General features: G+C 39.9%; 2 protein-coding genes across 2 annotated transcripts in view; both read right to left on the bottom strand.

Moving 5' to 3' along the window:
* Positions 1-1,793: 1,793 nt before the first annotated feature.
* ccl36.1 (chemokine (C-C motif) ligand 36, duplicate 1) lies at positions 1,794-2,771 on the bottom strand. Its single transcript, XM_063465942.1, has 3 exons — positions 2,605-2,771; positions 2,410-2,521; positions 1,794-2,101 (listed from the first exon to the last, which is right to left on the bottom strand). Exons 1-3 carry the CDS (start codon positions 2,672-2,674, stop codon positions 2,008-2,010), a joined length of 276 nt encoding a protein of 91 aa, XP_063322012.1. The 5' UTR covers positions 2,675-2,771; the 3' UTR covers positions 1,794-2,007.
* A 1,658-nt stretch (positions 2,772-4,429) lies between these two features.
* tbc1d14 (TBC1 domain family, member 14) overlaps positions 4,430-24,304 on the bottom strand; it is a 43,836-nt gene continuing 23,961 nt past the window's right edge. Inside the window, 12 exon segments of the mRNA XM_063470274.1 lie at positions 4,430-8,306; positions 8,308-8,322; positions 8,427-8,685; positions 10,334-10,443; positions 10,924-11,052; positions 14,055-14,126; positions 14,400-14,488; positions 14,581-14,661; positions 16,125-16,231; positions 17,303-17,420; positions 17,581-17,663; positions 19,596-19,720. Coding sequence (XP_063326344.1) covers positions 8,259-8,306; positions 8,308-8,322; positions 8,427-8,685; positions 10,334-10,443; positions 10,924-11,052; positions 14,055-14,126; positions 14,400-14,488; positions 14,581-14,661; positions 16,125-16,231; positions 17,303-17,420; positions 17,581-17,663; positions 19,596-19,720 — 1,236 coding nt within the window. The 3' untranslated portion in view covers positions 4,430-8,258.

Genomic DNA, 24,304 nt, shown 5'->3' with positions numbered 1-24,304 from the left:
CCTTGATCCAACACAGCTGATTCAAACGGCTAAATGACCTCCTCAACATGTCTTATAGTTCTCCAGGGGCCTGGTAATGAACTAATCATTTGATTCAGGTGTGTTGACCCAGGGTGATGTCTAAAACCTGCAGGACACCGGCCCTTGAGGCCTGGAATTGCCCACCCCTGCTTTATGGCCATGTCAGGAAGGTCTGGTGTAAAAGCTTGACAAATGTAATATGCAGAGCTACCTGTTGTGGTAACCCCTTGTGAATAAGGGAGTAGTTGAATTTAACTCCCTCTATGCAATACCTATGAAGTGTTTAATTGGCAAGTACTTTTTTTGAGCAGAGCAATGATCCCAGACACACTGCCAATGCAGCAAACATACACCTGGATAAAAATGTAGTCATGGATCGGCCTCCCCAGAGAGCAGATCCAAGTCTGGGATCATTCTGAGATAATCTTGACACAGAAACAAAAGGCAGCCAATATCCAAAGAAGGGCTTTGGAATGTCCTTTAAGAATTCTTGAGAATCGTTTCCAAAGAATATTTAAGGATATTACCAAAGAAATTGCCTAAGAGGGTTCAGGTTGTTGAAGAATAATGATGATCATCTTAAATATTGACTTTAAAGCTGAATAGAAGTGTACAAACTAGAATTGTATTTGCATGTATGTTTGCACATTTCAATAAATCATTGCACTCATTTCCCATTTTTGTGGCAAAGTATACAGAAACAAAGGTTGGCTCAAGACTTTTGGACATTATTGTAAATCCAATTAATGGCTGCAAGAGAAATTAGGAACAGAAGAGGAAAGAGTTGTATGGATGTATTTTGACCTCTGATGAATGTTCTAATCTTCAGCCATAACATAATTTAGCAATTTGCAACACCAAACACAAGACTGTGCCTAATTATCTGCTGGTTAATTTGTGTTAAAAAAAAAACAAAAAACCCAAAACAAAACAACTTTTACTTTTAGATACTGGATGCTACATAGTTTTCTGTATGTCCACGGAAATATTTATACTAATATAAAAGAAATGACAGTTTCTAAAGGTCTGTAGCATCTTTTACCTTTCAAAAAACATCTATTGTACAAGAGTTATAGGTCAAACACAGAGTGCTGGGCCATTTCCTTTAATATAACTTCTCTAATATCTCTGACAAACTACATAAAGACTCAAAACAGAACTCACAGAAGGAAGTAGTTGCTCTTTGTTTGGGTGTTTTTGTTGTTGTTTTTTACTTAAAGTGAGAGTTACTTGATATGTTGTCAGTAGCGAGTTCATCAACAGGCAAGTATTCAATAAAGCTCAACAAGTTCAAATGGCAGAGACCAGCAGACAGAGTAGCATTAAGTAAGGTGTCCTCTAGCCAGTAGCTCAGGACATCTGTCCCAGCTGACAGTGGGCAACAGTAGAGGTGAAGTCTGGACAGGCAACCAGTTAATCATTAGCAATTTGTAAAAGCAGTGGTAGTTAAGAAAAAGACAGAACTGGGCCAGAAAATTATTATTATTAAATAGTCGATTATTTATTTTTAATTCCAAATGAAATTCCAATGTTAGCTCAACCATAAGACTCTTTTAGTTGGTGCATCGAAGGAAAGCCAAACATTTACATACTGTTACAAATCAGTTGCATATATGACTCATAGATTGTGTTTAAATTAATTGTACTTTCAGAATCCACAATATTATATGTTATTTATTTTAAAAGTGTTATTTCACACAGTATGTAAGGAAGACTTGGTAACTCTTAAAGCTTAGAAGAAATGAAGAAGAGACAAGAAAAAGTTTCACACTTGTATTTTTGTGGTGTTTATTTTGGAGGATAACACATAACACAAAGCAAAGAGACATTACACACTCAAAGGACTTTTCAGTGGATTGTTTCAGGCTAACTAGCTTTGGATCAGTTGAGACAGAGTTGCACTAATTACAAAAATCATAAAGGCACATTGGATATGATATTATCAGATAAAGCAGAACAAAATGAAATGATGAGCAGGCAGCTGGTTTAAAAAGTGCTCTCGTCCAGCGTTTTCATGATGCTGTCGACCCAGGAGAGAGACGGATCCATACAGACTGAACGAGCCTTTTTGGTAACGAAGCTGAAACAAAGAGGTGGAAATGCTGCTGTCATAGTGTGTTGTTGTTTTTTAAACAACAAAGTAAAAATAACCAATAGCTACAAAACAACCACAGCTACACGGTAATATTAGGAGACAAAACTAAAAGAACAAATATGAGTTCAAATAAAAAGTAAATGTAGAGAATGTCTTGTGTAAAATAAAAAAAAATGAAATTGTCCAAAAACTGTCCAGTTACAATGGTCATACTGGATATTTTTCATTACAGTAATTTCAGTTATTGTGTTAAACATTATGAAAATAAAATAAACCCAGATTTCTTCACTTACATGGCGGCAGGTTTTGGGCATCGGTGATCAGTCAGGTAATACGACTCCACGAGGTTTGGTCTAATTCTTCTTGGGTAAAACTTGAAGCAGCAGTTGTCGGGGCCATTTCCAGCTGAGGAAAAAGCATTATAACATGTTTCATTAGACTTACTCAAAAAACCTCTCTTTTAATGATGACATTAAAGGTAATCTTACTAGTGCAGTTAACTGCAGACAACAAAGCAGCTCCAAGGATGCACAGCAAAAGGATGTGAGTGGTCTTCATTATGATTCCTCAGGAGTTGATGATGATGATGATGAAGAAGAAGATTAAGACAACAGCTGTTCTTGAGACACAAGCAAGGACTTCTAAGTAATAGGTGGTGTGCTGTTACAGTTATCAAGATCAATATTTTGAAAAAAAAAAAAAAAAAGGTGCATATGGTGTCATTGGTGTGAAAGAGGGAGGGAGGTTGTGGTTTCAAAAGGTGCTGAAAATGCCTCTGACAGAACTTTCCACTCGGTTACATTGAGGGGAAATGAAGCTGTGGTTTAGCCCAGAGATGCAGCTCAAAGCATGACACTGTTAACAAAACCAACTTCTACAGCCCCCCCCCCCCAAAAGTTTAAAAAAATATATGTCACAAAATATAATGACCACAAAAACACTAAAAATAGCCAACAGTGATGTTCGGGGGGGATTGTTTTTCTAATATAATGAGACATGCTGTGCTGGCCAGAGTAACATTTCAAAATCAACAAATCTATTTGAACAATGTGTGTTATCATTTTTTTTCCTGCTACATATAGTCATGTGCTGTACCACAACAGTCCTTGCGATTGCTTTGGTTGCGGGTTGCTGCAGTCATCTGTTGTTTTCATGAAAGACACAACTTAACCAACTTAACTGTTAAACTGTCTTAATAGCAGAGCACTATTAAAACTTGAAAGTGTGACACAAACCAGAATGTTAACATTCACACTATATGTTGTGCTTCAGCAATGCAGCCAGTACTTTTCAAAAGATGCATTTTTTACTTTGCAAAGCGATCGAGGATTTTGCTAACCAGTTGGGAAATACACATTTATTCCTAGTGAGTATTCTCGGGCTTTAACAAGCACAGTGATTGGCATCAGCCTCCAGTAACCACCAGCCAACTGGTTGGGAAATATTCATTTTTTTTGTGTTGCCAAAAGGTGATCAATCTCTAGACCTGTTCATAGGATTGTCAAATCATTTAAACGTCACATGGTCAGTGTGTGGTCATATGACCCTCTAATGGTCATAGTGTTTATAGGAAAATGGCCGTGGATCTGATCTTAGCAAGAACCTTTTTCATTCATGCATTTTTGTTTTTGTTTTGTTTTATATATCTGAGCTGTAAAACAAATCAGTGATTGTTTGTAGCACCTGCACATGTTACAGCGCACGAAATGACTAAATTACAAAACCAGTCTTAGAAATAGTCATGAAATATTCACATAGAAACAAAGATAACTAACAAAACAATGCCATGGGGTTTAAATTATACAAATATAGCTGTTGGAGAACCAAGCTGAATAAGTAGATACAGATTTTAGATGAAGACACAAAACTTCACTCACTGCTCATATGAGGATCAGATCTGTGATTAAAAGCTTTTGTGGACTCCAGGAGATTTTTACATTTAAAACTGGGCCACTGTTGTCTGACGTAGGAGATGGTTTGCTTTAGAGAACCCCATCTGATATTTATGCTGAGCCTCTGTATGTAATATGTTCACTAATCAGTGGTTTATCACCACTCATCGAGAATCAAAGCAAAAGTGCGGATCACATATAGATTTTATCTCAGGTAAAAAAGTGTGGCAACCTTTTCACAAGAAAGTGTAGATACACCACAACACATTGCTGCAGCAATGACTGTTGCACTAACCACATAAGCCATCGTGTTCTCACTCCGGTTAGGCTCAAAGGTACTCTGGGAAATTCACTTCCACTTGTTGATCTATACAAGGCAGGAGGAGAGTTGTAATCCAGTAAGAAACAAACTAGCTCCTGGTTGAATATGTACATCTTTTTATTATAATAAAACCATCATTTATATACATTTCAAGTGAGAAACAGTTGCGCGGTGACCTTCTGCTGTCTCCATGTATACCTATCAGTCCTCTACAGTACACAGGTCTCTTGGGAAAAAAAGGAATACAAGTCAGACAACGCAAAACAACTGAGAACACCCAGCAAATCAACATGATTATCAAGCAATGGTACATCATCTAAAATATCTTTCAACCCAATTTAGTTTGAATGTTCTTTTTGACCACAAAGGCTCAAAAGGTAGTGTTGATAGGTAGAGCTGATTCATACCCAGGCCAGCTTTAAATGTAACAATTAACTGGTAACTAACAGGTCTAATTGTGAAGATACCACTTAACTACACAAACAAGACATACACATACAGACACACACTACAGTTTGCAAACAGCTACCTGAAAAGGTGGAGAAATAACATGAAAATCAACAACCCGTTTTAAACCACGAGACGATCAGAGGCACAACTCAAAGGCTTGCACGTATGGCTTGCAAAAAGCTTTAACTGCAGTCCTGCAGTGTTTCACCGCAGTGGGGGAGGGGGTGCATTTAGAAGAATGATCAGACATAGTATTGCACGGTGCTGAGTCAAAAACACAGCAAGGCGCCCTTTCAACAGCCATGTGGCTGCGACGATGATGAATTACAAAATGAAAGGTGCCTTCCTGTTTTTAAAGCCCAGACTGAACGTTCTACTTCATCTAATGTCCAGGGATTTAAGAAAGCACAGCCTCAGCTGAGGGTTAAGAGATTGAGAGTTCACTAATATTACAGGAAAGACAGACGGGAACTCCATCACACACAAATTCAGCAGTACAACACAGCACGTGAAGCAGTTTCAAAAGGAACGACGAGACATTTCCTCATACATCGGCCTTTCATTTCTCTGATGAGGCTTCTGCAAAACGGGCTTTCAAAGTCGTCACTCTCACAAAAAAGATCAGATTATCAAGAAATGCAGTGTGTTGACTTTGCACAGTGTATCCAATCAACGTAGCACTGGCTCCGCCCACTACTGGTGAGGATGGAGTGACACAATAACCACAGTGTGAATGCAGTGTCAAGGCCTCAACACTAAGTGACAACCTCAACTTTAAGCAGCCACAATACCCCGACACACGCAGCATTTAGCAGATATAGGCCAGATCTCTCCCCGCTATGCCACTGTGACACAAAAAACAACACAATCTGTGCCATCTCATGATAAAAAACTAAAAGTAGAGATTTAAAGGCTGTGCAGCGCTCAATATCCAACAATCAGCTTCCTTCTTCCAACTTTGTGTAGGGCTCTAACTGAATATTGCTTCTATTATCAAATAATCAGATCTGCTACCCTAATAAAAGCTCTATAAAACAAGCAATTTAAAGCCCCCACAAATCAAAAAAGCAGCAAATCTTTAAACTACAGTAAGAAATCTCTGACTTCAAACTGTGAGGGGTACCACCACATGACGGGTAAGATGGTTACAATGATGCTGCAGGGTAGTAATCTGACCAACAGTCACTAACTACAGCTGCAACAGTGACTTTTACACACAGCTAATGCAAGTAATTAAAGGCCGTCTATGCAGGATTTTAAACTTGAAGTAATCTCTCTGAACAACTACTTACGACCCACCGCATGTTGCGGTGTAGCCATTTAAACTTTAAGGATGAATGGTTTGGGCATAATTTGTCACATAAATTACCTGGAAGCAAACCTGGGTTGTCCCGCTCTTTCACAAAAAGCCAAATTTGTACCTCGAGATGGTGCAGCGAGTCCACCAGGCACGTCACTAAGAATGTACAACGACAGCCGGGGGAAAAGCCCAGCCACTTGATTAAAAAAAGTGAAGGTTTTGGTTAGATCTCACAGATGGCAATTGAAAAAAAATACCTTTATGCCAAGGACAACGAACCCACGATGCAAACAGCAACAACAAAACTCCTGCATAGCGAGCCTTGAAGGTAAAAACCATTAACAGCTGACTGCAGACTCCTCAGACTTCTCTACCACATCTTAATGCTTCAAAGTTAATTTCATTGGCCAGTGTGGTTAGTACTTTTGGATTGCTCCCTGGAAATCCTGCTTTGACCACACGCGCTGTGCACAGACCTCAAACCTGTGCATAGAGCAAAGATCAATTCAGTTTCAAACTGACCCAAATTTCTGTGGTTTGGATGGTTGGCTAAGTTACGCAGCATGAGACTGTCAAAATGGAAGTTGTACTATATTCTGCTCTGATCTTGTACCGCTCAGAGCACACTGAATACACAGGTGCCTTCCGCCAAAACCAACACAATCATCAGTTATTTCACTTTAAAGAGATCCTATCACAGATGTTTGTGGACACGTAGAAACAGCCTTCTAGCTCTACAGTTTGTTTTTTTTAATAAACTGGACTAGTACCTCACTAAGCCTGAGAACTCCGGGTCAAGACTCTGAAGCACTCTGCTGCCGGGAATTACTAAAAAACATGCAATCAGGGCAACTGCCAGTGGGGACAGTGTACCAGGATGGATGCAAAGTCAAATAACTACAGTGGAAAGTTCTGAACCGTTCAGAGTATTTGAACTTTGTTGTTATCAGTGAAGTGACTGTTATTGTCCAAAAAAGATGGTTTTTCATCTTTCATATTCACGCAAATTATGCAGCCAAATGCGTGCAACGCCGCTCAAGTTACAGCCTGTGATCTAGAATGTGTTTAAAAAGAGATTAAAAGTGCTCCAAGTGTGCAGACAGAAGCTCAATGACAACCCTTCATTTGTCTGGACCAAATCCATCCTTTTCTTAAATATACTAAATAAATGAACAAAAGACTTCACACTCACACACAGACATCTGAAATCATAACAAAAAGAAGCTAAAACGTACCACAAATATATTAAAGACGGGAAATCCACATCTAACACCTCAACTCATTATTTATTCCAGTCTCGCTGACACAGGCAGCTTCTGACCTCTTCTAATGAACTAAAACATTTCATTAAATGTAATGCGGTGCTCTCAGACACACCACATGTTTTCTTATGTGCATTTGTGTCATAACTTCATGGATTATAACCTACAAAACTCCCCCTGTTCAGAAGAGTTGTCTTCATGAAACAGCTAAGGTGACAATTTGGCCCTGATTAGAAGCTAATGAAAAGCAAACTGAGATCAAAAGGAAATAAAAACATGGAGGACACAAAGGAATGTGAGGAAAATTAAAGTGAGTGGAAAAAAGGTGCCGCTACGCAGAAGGAGGCACACAGAGACAGCTAGGATCCCCCTCACATATTTTAACAATGTCGTTTACAGATTTGACTACAGAGATGAACATTGCTGTAGACACATTTAAGCTTCACTCGCCAAATCAAATAGAAAGGATCTGAGAGCTGACAGCAGTGAAGGAGTTGATGTAGTATCTGGTATCTCTGTGGTTTCCTTTAGTCTGTGGGGAACTGAGTCAGTCGGGTAGGTTCATATATGTGGGAGTGTGTGTTACATTCTTCAGCCTTTCCCAGCTACAAGTTTCCAGTTTGCTGCTGGGCCTCTGAGCAGAGGAGGGGTGCTGGAATTTAAATAAGGCCTCATATTCCTTTTTCACACCCCTGCTCAGTCACTGAGACCCCCTCCAGTGTTCTGGTTCCAGTCGGAGGAGTGGCATGCCTCTGGAGAAGAGCTTTATCACTGCAGCCTCAACTGGACGTGTCCCCAACCTGACAGAAGATCTCTCTCAGGTCCATCAGCTTGGGCAAGAGTGTAGGCTTTTCCAAAGGCTGGAGGGGGTCTGATTGAGTACTTTAGCTTGAGCTGGTTATGTTCTGATCTCAGCTCAACGCTTCAGCACCGGGCAACCTCGCTCCCGATCTCTTCTGCTCCGTCAGCGCCTGCAAGACCTGAGGGGAGGAAGCAGGAGTGAAAAAAAAAGGTTTTCAAAACAAAGATGCAGTGATGGGCGTAAACAATGTTTTCAGGCACAGTATCTAGAAAAACATCCCACCTGTGCCCACTTCCTGTTGCGGCTGGTCATGTGAATAGCAGCAATGTGCTGGAAGAGCTGGTCGGCAGGGATGAGGTCAGGCAGGCGGGTGAGGAACTGAGCCATGTGGATGAAGTCCATGCTGGTCAGGACATCCTGGTAGAGGCGAAGCAATCCCAGAGCCGTGCGGAACAGGAACTCTTCACCATCTCTGCAGAACACATCCCACACTCGACACGCCAGGTCCAACGGCAGCGACTTGCTATACAGAGTGAAGATCCTGAAGGGACAAACAGATGGGAAGGAAAAGTTATTATCAGCTAGCACTTATTCCAAAAATAAAACTATATAAAGGAAAACAAAGTCAATAATAGCAACAGAAATTTGAAATGACCTTTGTTAATATATTAAAGAAACACATGTACTGAGAGTACACAGTTTCTTTGCTAAAATTTGACTTCATGTACCAACTTCTAAGATCTACCCTCAAGTCCTGATAGATAAACAAAGGAAAAATACAGTATATAGTAAAAAGTACTCATCCGTCTTCCTTCAAACGCATATGAACTTCTTAAGTGACATCCCATTTTTATTCCATAAGGTTTAATTTGATGTCTAAACCTTAGCAGCTATAACAGATTCAACTCTTCTTTTACATAAAGTTTAGGAAAGCATTTATTTTTGACCATTCTTCCAGAAGTGCACTGAGACATCCCCAAACTGTTCCCACAAAGTTGGGAGCATGAAATTATCCAAAATGTCTTGGTATCCTGAAACATCAAGAGTTCCTTTCACTGGAATAAAGGGGTCGGGCCCAACTTCTGTAAAACAACCCCACACCATAATCTCTCCTCCACCAAACGTTACACTTGACATATAGTGCAGTAACACAAGTACTGTTCTACTGGGAACCACCAAACCAGACTCATCGATTGGATTGCCAGACAGAACGTGATTGGTCACTCCAGAGAACACACTGCTCTAGAGTCCAGCGGCAGTGTGCTTTACACCACTGCATCCCACGTTTTGCACTGTGCCTGATGATGTAAGGATTCAGCTGCTCAGCCATGGAAACCCAGTCCATGAAGCTGAAGTTGTTGACGTTTGCACAATATGCACCTCAGCATCCACTTTGATTTTACAATGCCTACCACTTCTGTCAGTTGCAGTCGTTCCCAGTTGCTTTGTTATAATTCCACAGCAGCTGACTGGAATATGTAGTAGTGAGGAAATGTCTGGACTGGTAGCACAGGTGCATCCTATCACAGTGCCAGGCTTGAATATTCACCGAGCTCCTGAGAACGACCCATCCTTTCACAAATATTTGCAGAATTACTCCGCATGCAAATAAAATGCTAATAAAAAAAACATTTTTTTAAAGAAAAAAGGCTCCTTTCTACGTTGTTACAAGCTTCAAGAGATTTAGAAGCGAGCTGACTACCACCCGCTCTCTTAATAAAACTAAACGTTTTTTAGGTGTAATTACAAACAAAAAACAACACAATAATTCACAATATTAAAGTCAGAAGTCTGTGAATAAAAATAAATGATTGATATTATTGCCCTAGTTATGTGGCATATATGTGGTTAAAGTGAGGATACAGACACAAATTTCTACCTCAAATGGGCAGAGACCACTCATACAACCCCTTTCCTGTTTTCTCAGAAACACACCTGACACTGAAAGTATGACAAACTGAATGTGAGGCAAGTGTCATGTTTCGAGATGAAGGCATGTAGCGTGTTTTCAGCAAGACGGGGTACAAAGTGCACTGTGCATGTGGGTGGAGAACGAATCGGTAGAGCTTTGCTGCATCAGTGAAATGACACACTGCCAAGTAATTCATGTTCATCAATAGATGCAAGTTCACTGTCAAAACAAAACAGGAGATATAAAATAAAATGAGGCAATACAGGGAAGCACTCACCAGTCAATTAAATAAATATCAGGTGTCAAGTTGTTTTTCTTGAAATGTGCAAATAGCTTTGGTAGATTTTCTTCAAAGAACACTTCAAATGCTGCAAAGTAAGTCAACATCTGCGGAGAGGAGAGGAGGTGGTCTTAGAGAGAAATAAACCCAAACCACACTTACAGTTTGCTCAGTGAGCCAGAAACAAATGACAGACACTTTGGTTTGAATGGAGACAAATGTGTAAACACAGTAGAGAGGATGATGGGACAGTAACATTACCAAGTTTATAAATGTGGTTAGAAATAACAGCACTACCACTGCTATATTTAGTAAAACAGGTAATGGAATTTACTGACGTATTAGTTATTACTGATAAGTTTTTTAAATCAAACAGATTTTTTTTTTTTTAAACCGTTAAGTTAAGAACCGTTAAGTTCTCAACTTTACAGCTGAACAAAGAGCTTGGCGGAAAAAGGTGATTTGCAGTCAATGCATATGTATACATATATGCTTATTTAAAAAAGCTCAGAGTCATGTGTATTTATAGGTACTGCATGTGAAATAAGTGGGCGCGCACATGTTTGCTATGCTCTTTGTTTACTTACAAGGCTGTGGTCGACTCTGAAAAAGGCCATCTGACAGGGCTTGTTGAGCAGGTTGGCAAAAGCTATGAAGGCATCGGCTGTGTCCAGGTTCAGGATGAGCACAGCAGCGATGAAGGACATTCCCTGCACCTTAAACACACAGACGCACAAAGTCAGTACAAGCGAATACTTCCAGCAACCCTAAAACAGGTGACAGTGTGAGCTTGTACGTGCCAAATGTTTTAATATTTAGACAGAAACACTGGCAGGAAGTCATTAACGGCTAACCTTGCATTTGAACCAGACACTATTAATCGGTGCAGGCGCTTTGACAGCGATGTACAAGTATTACAAGTAGTGTGGACAATAAATCTGGGGAGAGAGATGAAATGCTGATGGAGAAATGGAAAGAATTAAACCTGCGTACAGCTTAGACTCGGAGAGTGTGTCTATGTGTAGCTGCTCATGGGTTGGGGTCAAATGCAGGAAGTCACAGTCATTTCTACCTGTCTATAGACAAAAGCATGGGGCTGCGGGTAGGAGCAGCAAGGCAAACCACAGCATCTACAAGCACTGCTCATTAGTGCAAATGCAGCAATTTTGCTGTAAGAGCACACAGTGATGATACTGAGAGAAACAATAAAACAGAGCACAACTGGTCTGGTCCATTACAACTGACAACATAAACAAAATGTAGTGGGTGACTTTTTAAAAATACTGCTTTGCTACCAGCGATCATTGCTTCTTTATCCCAAATATTCACTGGGTTCACACTGCTCCTGCGCACGTGTTGTAAATTCAATGTTTGGAGGTTTGGATGATTTAATGAATAAAGTAATCAATCTGAACACATCTCCCTGCAGGTTTTTTGTTTGTTTGTTTGATATTTTAACAGGTCAACACTGTGATTTAACAAAAACATACATTTTTTAAATAATAGTTTAAAAAAAAAATAAAACTGTAAAATTCAGTTTGATTTCTAGGAATCAAGTAAACCATGAAAGTATCACAAGGGAGGATCAGGGCATCGTGAGAAACTAGAGTCGGAAATCCAGGACGTCACTGAGGCTCAATACAAAGTCTCATTGAAAGGAAGAAAAGAGCGAATGGAAGGAAATATTTGAGGTCTTCTAACTTTAAAATGGAATCTACATGCTGTAGAAACCCCCTGACCAATCTCCTGGGCACGGTATTTTAGGGTTAGTGAACGTCACACAGAGCTGATCTTTTGACTGGATGCTGGTGATGAGGCACAAAAAAAACCCAAAAGAAAAAACACAGCAAACAAACGTGAATCTGTTGCTTAGAGAATTCTAGAAATTACTCTGAGCACATCACCTGTTAAACACACTAATGCCAATCATAAATGAAATATTTAATACTATTAGAAGTGAAAAAATTATTTGCTTTTAATATTAATGCTCAGTCCTGAGGGTCCTTCTAAATTTCCTAGTCATTTTTGCTTGCTTAGAAAATGTTGTAAATTTTCACGTGTGCTCTTGTTCACAAGTAATTCAGCAGAGGTTAATCACAGGTTCTCTTTTCTACAGTTGGCTAGCCCCACATTCTGTAAATAGCATCGTACATTTTACTCATCATAGTTTGCAAAAAGGAACATAAATGAGTCAAGCAGAAATATGAAACTTAAAAAGAAATACATACATATGGATATATCCCAACTGAAACCCAAAAAAGATTGTAAACAGAAAACCAGATCAAATGAGACTTAACTACATTTGTCCTTCATATGATTGATACCAAACACGCAGAGTTATCATTTTAGATTAGCTCTCAGCATCAGTAACAAATGTATCTACTGGAAATCTGAAGCACCTTTATTTACACTAAAAACAAACCTATGGCATAATGTAATAAATCTGAAAATGTATCATTTTCCTCATACAGAGCTTTAGTTGGGTGGAAAAGCTCACACAGATTGCTAACTGGACCATCCTCTATATGAATCTAATGATTTCATTTAAAAAAAAGCCTGTGTATGTTAATACGTGTCATGTTTTATAATGTTAGACCACATCTATTAATACATTCTATTGAGGGGAGTGACTATTCATGTGGTACTACTACCACACCAAAGCTTATATAACTGTAATTCATGTGCAATATATTCCTTACTTACAATCAATTAGCAGTTTTTGAGAAAGAAATACTGGAGAATATGATGGAGCTAAATAAGGTTATGCACAACTGTTTTATAATTGATATGAAAAAGACAAAATGCATGAAATCAAGCCAATGAGTATGAAGTACTTTATTATCAGGACACCTAGTGAAATATCAGTGCTTGAAAGAAATACTAAGTGCCAAGGGTAACAAGATAAAGATGGCACAGCAGGTAAAGCATTTATTTACTTAATGAGAAGGAATCGGGCCTAAATATTGTTTTTCAGACTAATGAAATATTTGAGAACTGTACTCACAGACAGTCATACCATCTGTCTGTGTTCTTATTCATTTGGTGACTTTGAGGTAAATTACCGTGCTTTCCCCTTTTTGCTGCACTTACATTGAGCCCAGGTATCGAACTGTATCACACACACCGGCATAGAAAATGTTGCCTACTTCATATTCAGTACCCACTCAGCTCCTCGCATGTGGCAGCAACCTCCCACTTGGTGCAAATCAAATCGTCTTATTTTAAGCTAATATTAGGCTACTGTAGGTGTTGTGTGGGAGATCAAAGTCTGTTTAACCTTCATAATACACAATGAGCTGCAAGGTGCAATATCTCAAAGTTCACTTAAAATTTCCAAGAACAGTCACTTTAGTTTCAAGAAGACAAAGTCGTGGAGCGACTCCAAGGGAACAAGACTTATATTTGTGGTGTAAAAATGACCCGTTTTATCTACTACCTGAACAAATGTATTAAACATAAATTGTTTTATTTGTTCATTTGTTAAATAAGAGCATATAGATGAATAAGCTCTTTATGGTCTTTAATCTAAAAATCAAGCTAAATTTCAGCGCCAGTAGATGTAAGAATCTCATGACTAAACAATATTTTCTATACTTGAGATATTCATGTGGCACTTTGTGCTTTTGTCCTAAACATGAAGCTGTAACTGTAACATGCACCAGTCACAGGTGTGAGTACCACAACATGATGTAATATTGGTTAAGCATGTGTGACTTACATAGCCAACATCAGGCCTGTAACAAGTGTATGCTCCCAGAATGCTGTGCAGCACGTCGTGATAGGGCCCACCCTGATGATGTACAAAGAAAAACAAAACAATGGAATAATGAGTCCAAAAACGCACAATGTACACACACCTTTTTACTGAAATTTTACATTTACAAGATTTCAAAACCTGTTTCAATGATACAATTTTTTTTTTTTTTCTTTTTTTTTTTTTTTTTTTTTACAGAAATAAGCAAGACGTTCCTTTCGTGTCTTGCTCAGTTTAGTCATGTTTTGCTTTGGTGCATCCTATTACCCGCATCCTGCTGAAACCTTATTCTTATTCTCTCTCACTGACCTTCTGGAAGATGCACAGTTGAGGGAAAGTTCTTGAGATGTCCAGCTTGATGAGCTCCAGACTTGACTCTCTGTCTGAGGAACCAACATCTGGAAGACATTTCAGCACATTAAAAAACAAACTTGAAAAATATGAGTATGAAGTTATTATAAAATGAAAGCAGTTTCTTTTGAAACTCCACCTTCACTTTCAGTCTCTGTGAAGAGCGCCGCTGTGCTCTTCCACTTCTCCTTGGCCCGGGACAGGCAGATGCTATACAACTCTGCACAGACACACAAACAGCAGCACAGTGAAGTCAATGTGAGAGATTGGAGGGACGCACAGGTTTGAAGACGGTGAAATGTGAACATGATAAATGGACAGAAAGCACTCAGCTTTATGGTGCTCTGCATCAGCAAACAGTGAAGGTGACTGAAGGAAACATGTCCCCCAATTACAGAAGACTGCGACTGCACTGCTGTGCAGCCTGTTACAGCCTTTCCTTTGAACTGCTGCTGCCCTCTGGTGCTCAGATGCTGGATTTAATATTGAGCGTTCAGAGAGGAGACCTGGAGATTTACACTAGTGCTCGAGTTAAATCTGAACTACAACAAGCTGCTTGTAGGATGAAGAGGTTAATATGTAAAAAATATGTGAAATGAAAACCATTCTTCAAATAATTTATTTGAAGAATTTCAGTTAGCTGATGATGAGTTAGCCTGTGGTATGCAGCTCGTCAAAGACAGATTGAAGCATTAATTGATGCTAGGACTTTAAGCAGCCTGTCAGGTGGTTGGTCTAATAGAGACGTTGATGGATTGGAGGAACCGATTAATGAAGTTAACTCAGAGTTTTAAAACAGCTGAAATTTATTTAAAGCTGCTGTACATAATGGCATGTTATGACAACGACAAGTGAACAATTTCTCTAATCATTAAAGACAGATGAATACTCTGACTGGCTTGCAGGTGAGTAATATAGCAAAGACATAGTAGTAGCATTAGCACCAATAATAAAAATGCTTCTGTGAAAGTGAGGGAGTGCTGTCACTGAGCTGCTCATGAACTGACGCACCACTTTAAAGGGACTGAAAACTCTACGAGTGTGCGTGTGACTGTGTTTTGGTGTGTAGGATAGTGTGGCTCCAGTTAAAACGATGAATAGCACAAAGTGGAGCAGGCCAGCTCAGCAGTCAGAGAGAGTGCTTATCTGCAAGCAGCCCTGAGGGTGCGGAGGAGCACGCACACACATTGGAGCATGCATGCACACAAACACACAGTCTAAGGAATGGCAATTTCAGTTTGTACTCCATTCTCAAGAGGAAGATGAGTGTAGTGTGTGTGTGACGTCTGTGCAGGATGAGCGAACTCATTGAAATGCTGCCCATTCTCTCGTGTACTGGGGGAATTATTGGACCGTGCTCCTTAATGGGCACGCTCTTCCTTCCTCTTCCATCCATCTCACTGCAATATATTCAACTACAAACACTGAGACAAATTGGTACACCCAATTGTGTGCCTTTATTACTTATTTTTGGGGGATGTGTGTTTTTGCAATCATTCAATGAGAAGAACACCAACTTTTGAGGATCAAAACGCTCGCATTAAAGAAACTGTTACATTTTAAGTTGCAGACATAATTCAGGGCTAGGTTAAGTTAACCCAGCTGGCAGTTTTTAGGTTAAGGTTTGGCCTGCTAACAGACCTTTTAACTTGAGAAAACATACACACATTCATTCCCATGTACCGTGTGTTATGTTGAGCTCGTTGCCCACAGCCAAGCTCCACACTTTCCCTCTGACACTGGGGGGGATGCCCTGCCACCAGAGGTCCCTCACTCGTCGAGATGTACACCTGTAGCAGTGGGGGATTAGAGGGAAAAAAAATGTTAAGCACATCAGAGTCTATGATAAAAATGTTTTATATAACAGGCCATAGGTTAACAATAACCTAATTGGAAAACCTCTGATTCGACAGAAAGCAAGAAAAACACTTTCCTTCAGTCTAACACCATCTATACTGTCTTCTGTTTGTATTGTTGTAGTAATAAAGATACATTAGACTAAAGGAACGATCTGGCAGCAGTACTGTAGCGATGCTTGGTAGTGTGAAGTGAATTAGTCACATATTAATCCAAGGAGTACACCTGCAGCAGGAGCCTGGTACTTCTATGAAGATTACCTGAGATGACCACACTGGTATGAACGTGTTTTGCCAGCTTAACCACCACAACAAGTTATGTCTTGTTATATTCTTATGTCTGCATACTGCATTTCCTCCCTGCAGTGCTGGTCAAGAGCAGCAGTGTACTATATGCTCCTAATATGATGCTGACATTAAAACCCAAGAAGGATCAAATATTTTAGATTCAGTAAATTTTTAAGCAGGCAGAGAAGCAAAACTGTCTATGTGGTAATAAAGGAATAGTGAGTTGAATTTGTTGGTCATTATTTTCTCTGACTTGTATTTCTCTGTTTTTTATTAAAAATTAAAGTCCAAAGTCAACAACACTATTGCATGTTCTTCCAACTCCTATAGTCAGGGTTCATACATCTTTTTCAGGGTCAAATTCAAGCATTTACAAGCACCTGTACAAACCCTGAATACTGTACATGTTGACGAAGAAATACTGCACATTGAGCATGTTGCACATTTTATGGCCAGGGCAAGTCCTGCATTGAACTGAGAATAAAACAGCAGTAATGCTCCATGTAATTCCCCCAGTGTAACATGCAGTGAGGACCAACATCAGGCTTAGACTTCATAGCCAGCTAAACACTGATACGGCATTTTGTTGTATGAGTGACTCTATCTCTAGTTGTTGGGATCGAAGCTAACTGCATAACTGAATATACCGAAGCAAAGCAATGAGCTTCGTTATTGTTAAATACGTTATAATTCAAACCAGAGTCTTTTTGTACTCACACTGTACTCCAATTAGGCAGGATCTCTTGGTTCCAGGTCTGAGCTGCTGTGCCAATGCTCTCTTCAAGCTTGCATCGATCCTCCAGTTGCTTCTTCCTCCTCTGAGCTTCTTTTAACTCTGCAGAAGTCATTAAACATAAAATTACACAGGAAAGAGAGGAGCGGACAGAAATAGAGTCTGAACTATTCTGTAGTGTGCCAGGCTGTAGCATGAGTGGAGGAAAAAAAAGCAACACTGATGCTGAAACTGCAGCCTCAGTTCACTCCAATGAACTCACCCCTCTTCTTAACCTGGGCCACCATCTCTTCATACTGCTGCCTGTGTTTCTGTGCCTCCTCAGCTGGCTTGGCAGGCAGGTTACTGCACATGCAAACACACGCACACGCACACACAGGGTTAGCAACTATGTGCTCTTGCATTACTCATGCTGAGCAATCTTGGACTTTGTTGCCAGGGGCTGACATATAAAGTTTATTCTTGGAATAATGACTCGAAAAGAGACTCAGTGAAAGAAAGGAGGTACATAAACATTTATATTCAAACTGATAAAGCAAACACTCCATAGCACGTACTACAACGGACCTTGAGAAAAGAAATAAAACAATGAACTAAAGGTACATTTACAATCATTACAGTGCAGATAGTGAAAAGGAAAACAATCTCGCTTTGAGTCTTCTGCATGGCGAAAACAAAAAAGGATAAAAACTTTGTGTATATGGTTAACACTGTATAATACAACTTTCATTATTTGGACAGCTTTCATGAAGTTCAAGCAGATGTTTCAGAGCATGTAAGTAGGTGACTGCATTGATCTTGCCTCCCCAGGCAATCACTGACCCACCACCAAACTGGTCCAGCTGAACGATGCTTCTGGGAGCATCATGTTCTCCACAGCTTCTGTGGATCCTTTCATGTTTGCACTGATCAGCACATGGTGCCAGTGCCAGTGCCAGCCCTGCCACAAAAAGGCCTTTCTCATCAGTCTGTTTCTGTTTGGGTCACACCAGTGGTCTGCTGGACGTCATGTTGTACTACTATTTTTAGGCACACTATGGACAAAGGAGCAGCTAAGAGACACACAAACTTTGTACCAATGACACGTATTAATGTGCCACGTCAGAGGAGTTGGACTACCTGTAAAACCTTTCCAGGGTCCGTTTCTCGCCTCAGGCCAGAAGTAAGGACATTGACCTTAGTCAAATGTAAAACTAGTATTGTTGCCCCTGTAGTGCACCTGTTCATTACACGAACAACAACACAATTCAATTCACTGTTATTCATATAGCACGAAATCACAACAACAGTCACCTCAACGTGCTTTATATTGTATGATAGAGGATACAATCATACAGAAAAGCCCCCAACTTGGCGATAGTGGGAAAGAAAGACTCCCTTTTAACAGGAAGAAACCCCCAGCAGAACCAGGCTCAGGGAAAGACGACCAGCACAGCTGAAACTGATTAAGCAGCTCTGCTATAGTGATATGATCCTATAGTCCGATTTAAAAGTGTTCCTTTAATTTTTTTCAACAGTGTATAAAATGCTATATACATATGTGCCAAAGTCATCAGAATATATTTGTTATACTCTTATCAACTGTGACATTAAACATAAATACAAACGGCATTAAATTTAAACGTATTCAATTATTAAATTGCAATGTGAAAAACAACATTAGTAACAATGTTAAAATAAATAATCTTTGTTAACAGCAAAATAAATGTTAAAATATATATGCTATGGTTAGTCACATTTGTTATAAAATACATCATGTGCACTTTTCTTGCAGGTTCAGAGCTTGTGTGCAGACACATGAGAGGCTGCATGCCACAAAGGGAGCAGCAGCTGAATGCAGTTCTGCCATTCATGGTGTCAAAATAAACTTCCTGGTGTTCACAGAGGAAATGTGTCTAAATATGCTTTCATACAGTTAGCTCACGGCTAAGCAGCAGTACTCAAAGATGTCGCCCAGCATATGTCTGTCTGCCTGAATGCAAAAACATTACAACATGCTAAAAAAAATTTAAAAAAAAATTACAAAAGGGAGGGTAATGAAACCAAGCTCAGCGAGGGCCATTAAACTTTCAGCAGCACGTCTCGTTTACCATCTGCGATACAAGCGGGGAAACAGTGAGAACTGAAACAATGCTGAACAGAGCCTAACGGCCTGGCAGGGGAAAGAGAACTGATAAGAAATGAGAGGAAGGAGATTGGCTTTTATGTCTGATAAGCAAACTCAGCTGACAGTGAGAGGGAAAGAAAAATGTGACTGTGCCGTTTGTGTTTACATACGCAGGTCTGTCTTCTAGTATCAGCGCAGTGGTGGAGAGAGGCTCAAAATCCAGGTTTTTCCTCACACTCTGCCTGGGAGATGTTGGGTTGCCAGATCCAGCTCTGCCACTCTTTGTTTCATATTCCTGACAACAACAAAAAACAGAAAATTTAGACATAGAAACATGAAAGTAACAGTGTAACTGTGTCACAGGGTAACCAACTTGCTTTTGAGGTCAGTTTCATTTGGTCTATATTTAGTTTCACACATTAAGATCTGCAGCATCTAAACTGAAGTGAAGAACAGAACAAGGTAGAGCACTAACAAAGGTTACAGGAGGCGTCAGTCCATGCTGTAGCTTGATGCAGAGCGATTAATAATGGAGGGAAAAAAGTTGATAAAAGAAGAGATGACTTCTATTCTGTATTTGTATGAAGTAACAAAAACAGTGTGAAATATCTTGAAAACTTGACATGGCCTCTGAACATTTACCAGCTGCTGTCTAATGAGTCTGTTGCTTCTGCTTCACTCCTGGCAATGTGATGCAGGACTTTTAGGAAGAGAGCACCATGTGACAGGCAGTCATTACAGCTAAGACCACACTACACACAAGACCAACCATCAGCTGACTCACAGGGTGTGTGTGTGTGTGTGTGTGTGTGTGTGTGTGTGTTGGCATTCAGAGAAGGCCTTTAATAGATCTTATGGTGTGCTGCTAATCAATTAGGAAGCTATAAATGGGGTGAGTGCAATATGAGTGCAGAAACACCCCAAGTGTGACCAAAATGGCCTCCAATGTGCAGTGTTGGTTAATAATGCAGGCTGAGATCTGCAAGCAATCAACAACACTATACCACCAATGGGACACACACACACACACACACACACACACACACACACACACACACACACACAAGCCCAGTCGGAAAATCTAGTCCCTCAATAGGACTGTGTGTGCACAAGTGCATTCATGACTTTTGTAATGCAGCCAGTGTCATTAATTTCTTTGTGTTTGTGTCTGTTGCACCTGCTCTCAATTGGTGTTGAGGGTGGGGTGAGTAAATAAAGGTAATTACATTGGACCAAATTTTTCCTTGAGGTGGGGGGTGGGGCACCAGTATACTTGTCATACTCTGCACCACACGCCTAAAATGTCACATCCCCTGATGCAAGCGGGCTTTGGTGTCAGGCAGTCTCACACCTTTCTGTTTTCTGGGAGGTCCCCCCACCCCTTTTTAATGATATGGGAGATGCCGCAACAGACTGTAAAGCTGAGACTTTCTGAAGAAAACTTTGAAAACAACAAAACAAACTACTTCTACTCCTACACCATCACTGAGTCAGTCGCTTTGTCTGAATGGTGACACCTGTTGTTTAGGAGGATAATGCTGCAGCTACCAGCACCCCCCAGTCTTAGTATAAATTGTGACAGAACTGCGGTAATGCAACCGTTTACAAGTGACAGTACAAATAAGGCAACCATAACAGAACCATTGCAGTGCACTAACAAGAAAAGTGAGCAGTGTACTAAAAATTCACTATGTAATACTAAATGTGATGTTCACCTAATATTTACAAAAACCTTTAAGAGAAAAGGGTGAAATTAATGTGCACTTCCTGTGTTATATGTTTCTCAGTTTTGAGGCACATGATTGAAGTAACTACCTGTGACAGTGTAGGGTACCTGTGACTAACAGGACTTAAAAAAAAACAAAAAACACTGTAAGACTATACTATATCTAGAAAAAAAGCTAGCTTAACATAAAGGTCACGTGTAAACTAGTCAGTTACCAAGTGGAATAAAGCTAAAACAGATCAGATATGCTCTTCTTTTAAGATTCAGGTGAGTGAATGATCTGATATTGGATCAGGAGCCAGTGCTGGATGGAGTGCAGACGAAAGTAGTAAAGTACACAAAAAAAGCAGTCACAGAAATTGTGTTTTTCCCCAGTCACAAAGAAAGAAGTACTGTTAAGGAAGAAAATTGGTAACAAACACATGAGGAAAGATACTTATGTGCAAATAAAATGGGAGAGAAATAACAAACCAATAAAACAACACTAGTTTTAGAGTTTTAGGTATCATGTGAAGGTGACTGAAACAGAAACATGCACATGATGGAGGAAGATAAGAAGATGAGCTAAGCTTGTAGTGTGAAAGAGGAAAATTCTGCTACTGTAAGTGACTGAGGAAAGTCAGAGAGGAGAGTACTACACAGAAGGTTATCCAGCAGTGCCATTTGTGTGTACTTCCCTCTGCTTTGCCTGTAGTTGCTGTCCATATCCTCTTTCATCTGCTTTGCATTTGTCTGTCTTTCACTTACTCTGTGCTTGACTGTTCTTTAACTGCACCATACTGAAGATCACTGATCTCCCGGACTGGCTAAGTCAGCTTCAATCTTCTGGCTCATTGTTTTGGTTTCTTGACTCACAGATTTATATTCAGTCATATTAATCCACCCACCTTTGATTCCAGCAGCTATTTAAAGTATTTAGCTGTCATTCAGATATTTCTCCTAGGAGTCTTCCCAAACGTGCTTCCAATGAAATCCTGAGGTTGTTCACTGAACTTAGAATAGTAAAATTTCTCTTGTGAATTGTTAACCAGGTTTTTCTGGTCAACCATAGTGGTTTAATTGCTTAATAAAGTAGTAACAGTCATGTGCTGCTGCATGGCTTATTAAACATGATGTGTACTCAAGCAGCTGCAGGTCAAAGAAAAAGGTTAGTCAGAGATCTGCTGCCTGAAAATCAATGGATACTGCAGAGAGGGGGAGGAAGAGCAGATTTTTGATGAGGAGTAGGCATCTGTTCAACCTGGCATCTGTTCAGCAGCAGTGCAGGTACACGCACCAACGTGAAACTAAAGAAGGGAGGATGTGTGAGTGGCAGTGCTGAGGTGCTGATGAGAAGGTGTAATAGTTGATGCAGTATTAAAGTGTCCGAGGTAGAAAAATATCCTGTCCTGCTGTCACCAAGTGCTTTCTCAAAAGGAAATGATGTGAATGTTGGGATTTTCTCCCTATTATTGTAAACTTACTGTAAAATTATTCCTTACCTTACAATAAAAAGTACCTTGGGGTGACTTTTGTGCATTGGCACTATATAAATAAAATTTATTTGAACTTAAAGTTGAAGTGAACTGAAGTGATCATCTGGGAGGTGAGGCCGAAGAGATATTGTGCCATTGTGACAATGAAACAAAATCCCGTAAAACGGTAACCCAACTATTCCAAGTCTTGATGCATGCTTAATCATCCAGATAAGGAAATCCAAGAAAGTTTATTCTGTTCATCTGGGAGAAATATTTCACTCATCCAAGCGATGTTGAGATAATTACAATCAACTTTTTGTGGCACACTACTCCACATTCCTCTGTTACCTCACAGGTAGTGCTACAAGTTAATCAACACTTAAGCTGACGAAGCATGAGCAAAAAGGATGAAACACATTATTTTACCAACTCTTCCTCCTGTGGTTCTGTCCACTATTATAAATGCAACACACTTGTTTTCTTGTTTTGCAACACAAAAAGCTTCTGCTTTACAAAAACGAAAAAACAAACTACACCCTGATGTTTATTGCCCTTGTTTTGGATAATGAAAGCTTGATGCAAACAGCTTGATTTCAAACTGCTGATATGCAAAGGTGATCAAAGATCTCTTCCCCAGTTTCCCTTTGCTTTATCAGACTGTGCCACGCCTCCTGATGTTTCATACGGTTTCATATGGAAAGATATAGTAAAATCCAATTCATGGGTCATCCTTGTGCAGGAACAAAGCTGTAAATAACACGTGTAAGATGTGCTATATTTCTTAGAGACTCAGCACTGGGAATAAAGGCAATCTCTCATCTGTTATACACGTTAGCTGCAATAGCAATTGGATCCCATGATAACCTACAGCCAAGGCAACCTGCTTTGTCACTATGGCTTTCAGTAAAGTTCTCCAATTTCCTGGTAGTGATGTAAGAAGCTCTCTGGGTGCCTGGCTGGCACTGTCTTTCCGATTTAAAGCTATAGACGTGAGGAAGCTGCTCTGTGATTATGACCTCAGGATATTTTCTTTAATGATTCGCACTTGGTCAGTCAGTAATATGTGTTCAAAGTCAAATGAAATTCTGCTTGAGAAGAGGTTACTTTCACTCCTGGTTTTAAAACTGTCCTCCTACAGTGCCAAAGAGCATAGCCTCTGCATCAAATCCTCAGAAAAACACCATAGGGTTTTCTAATAATGCAAGCTGGGAGCTGAGAGGTGACAGCAGTCTTATCCTTGTCGCCAAAGGGTTCCAACTCAGCCTTTCACCAGATGCTGTTTAAGGCATCAACAAGCATACAACAGAGTAAAATACTCATTGATTCTCTATCATTTGTTAAGGGTGTGTGTCAATTTACAGGTTATCTAATCAGAAAGGTAGTAAATTCTGTTGAAGGTCTCTTCCTGGTATAATTCCTCCCTAATGTTGCCTTTTCACAGAGGATTTAACAGCTATTGGGGTTGTCTCTCCAATAGTGTATGTCTGTGAAGGTTCTCACTCATCCAGGTCATCATAGTCTAAGGAGCTTGGAAATAAAGGAGTCTGGACTTCTGTAAGTTTCCTGGAAGACGTTTCACCCCTCATCCGAGAAGCTTCTTCAGTTCTAAGAGCAACTGGCGGAGAGTACCAGATTTTAACCCCCACCATAATCACACAAGCCAAGGTGTGAAAAACAGTGTAGGTCACAATCCACC

Source organism: Pelmatolapia mariae, linkage group LG3_W (genome assembly GCF_036321145.2).
Source record: "Pelmatolapia mariae isolate MD_Pm_ZW linkage group LG3_W, Pm_UMD_F_2, whole genome shotgun sequence".
Classification (NCBI taxonomy): domain Eukaryota; kingdom Metazoa; phylum Chordata; class Actinopteri; order Cichliformes; family Cichlidae; genus Pelmatolapia; species Pelmatolapia mariae.
The sequence above is the reverse complement of the archived record's forward strand: the minus strand, read 5'-3'. Positions and strand labels throughout refer to the sequence as shown.

Excerpts from the sequence above, each read along its gene's own strand:
- ccl36.1 (XM_063465942.1), bottom strand. The coding sequence starts at position 2,674 with ATGAAGACCACTCACATCCTTTTGCTGTGCATCCTTGGAGCTGCTTTG. Across the intron at positions 2,522-2,604 it reads GTCTGCAGTTAACTGCACTA|CTGGAAATGGCCCCGACAAC; the intron begins GTAAGATTACCT and ends CTTTTTCCTCAG. Across the intron at positions 2,102-2,409 it reads TGCCCAAAACCTGCCGCCAT|CTTCGTTACCAAAAAGGCTC; the intron begins GTAAGTGAAGAA and ends TCTTTGTTTCAG.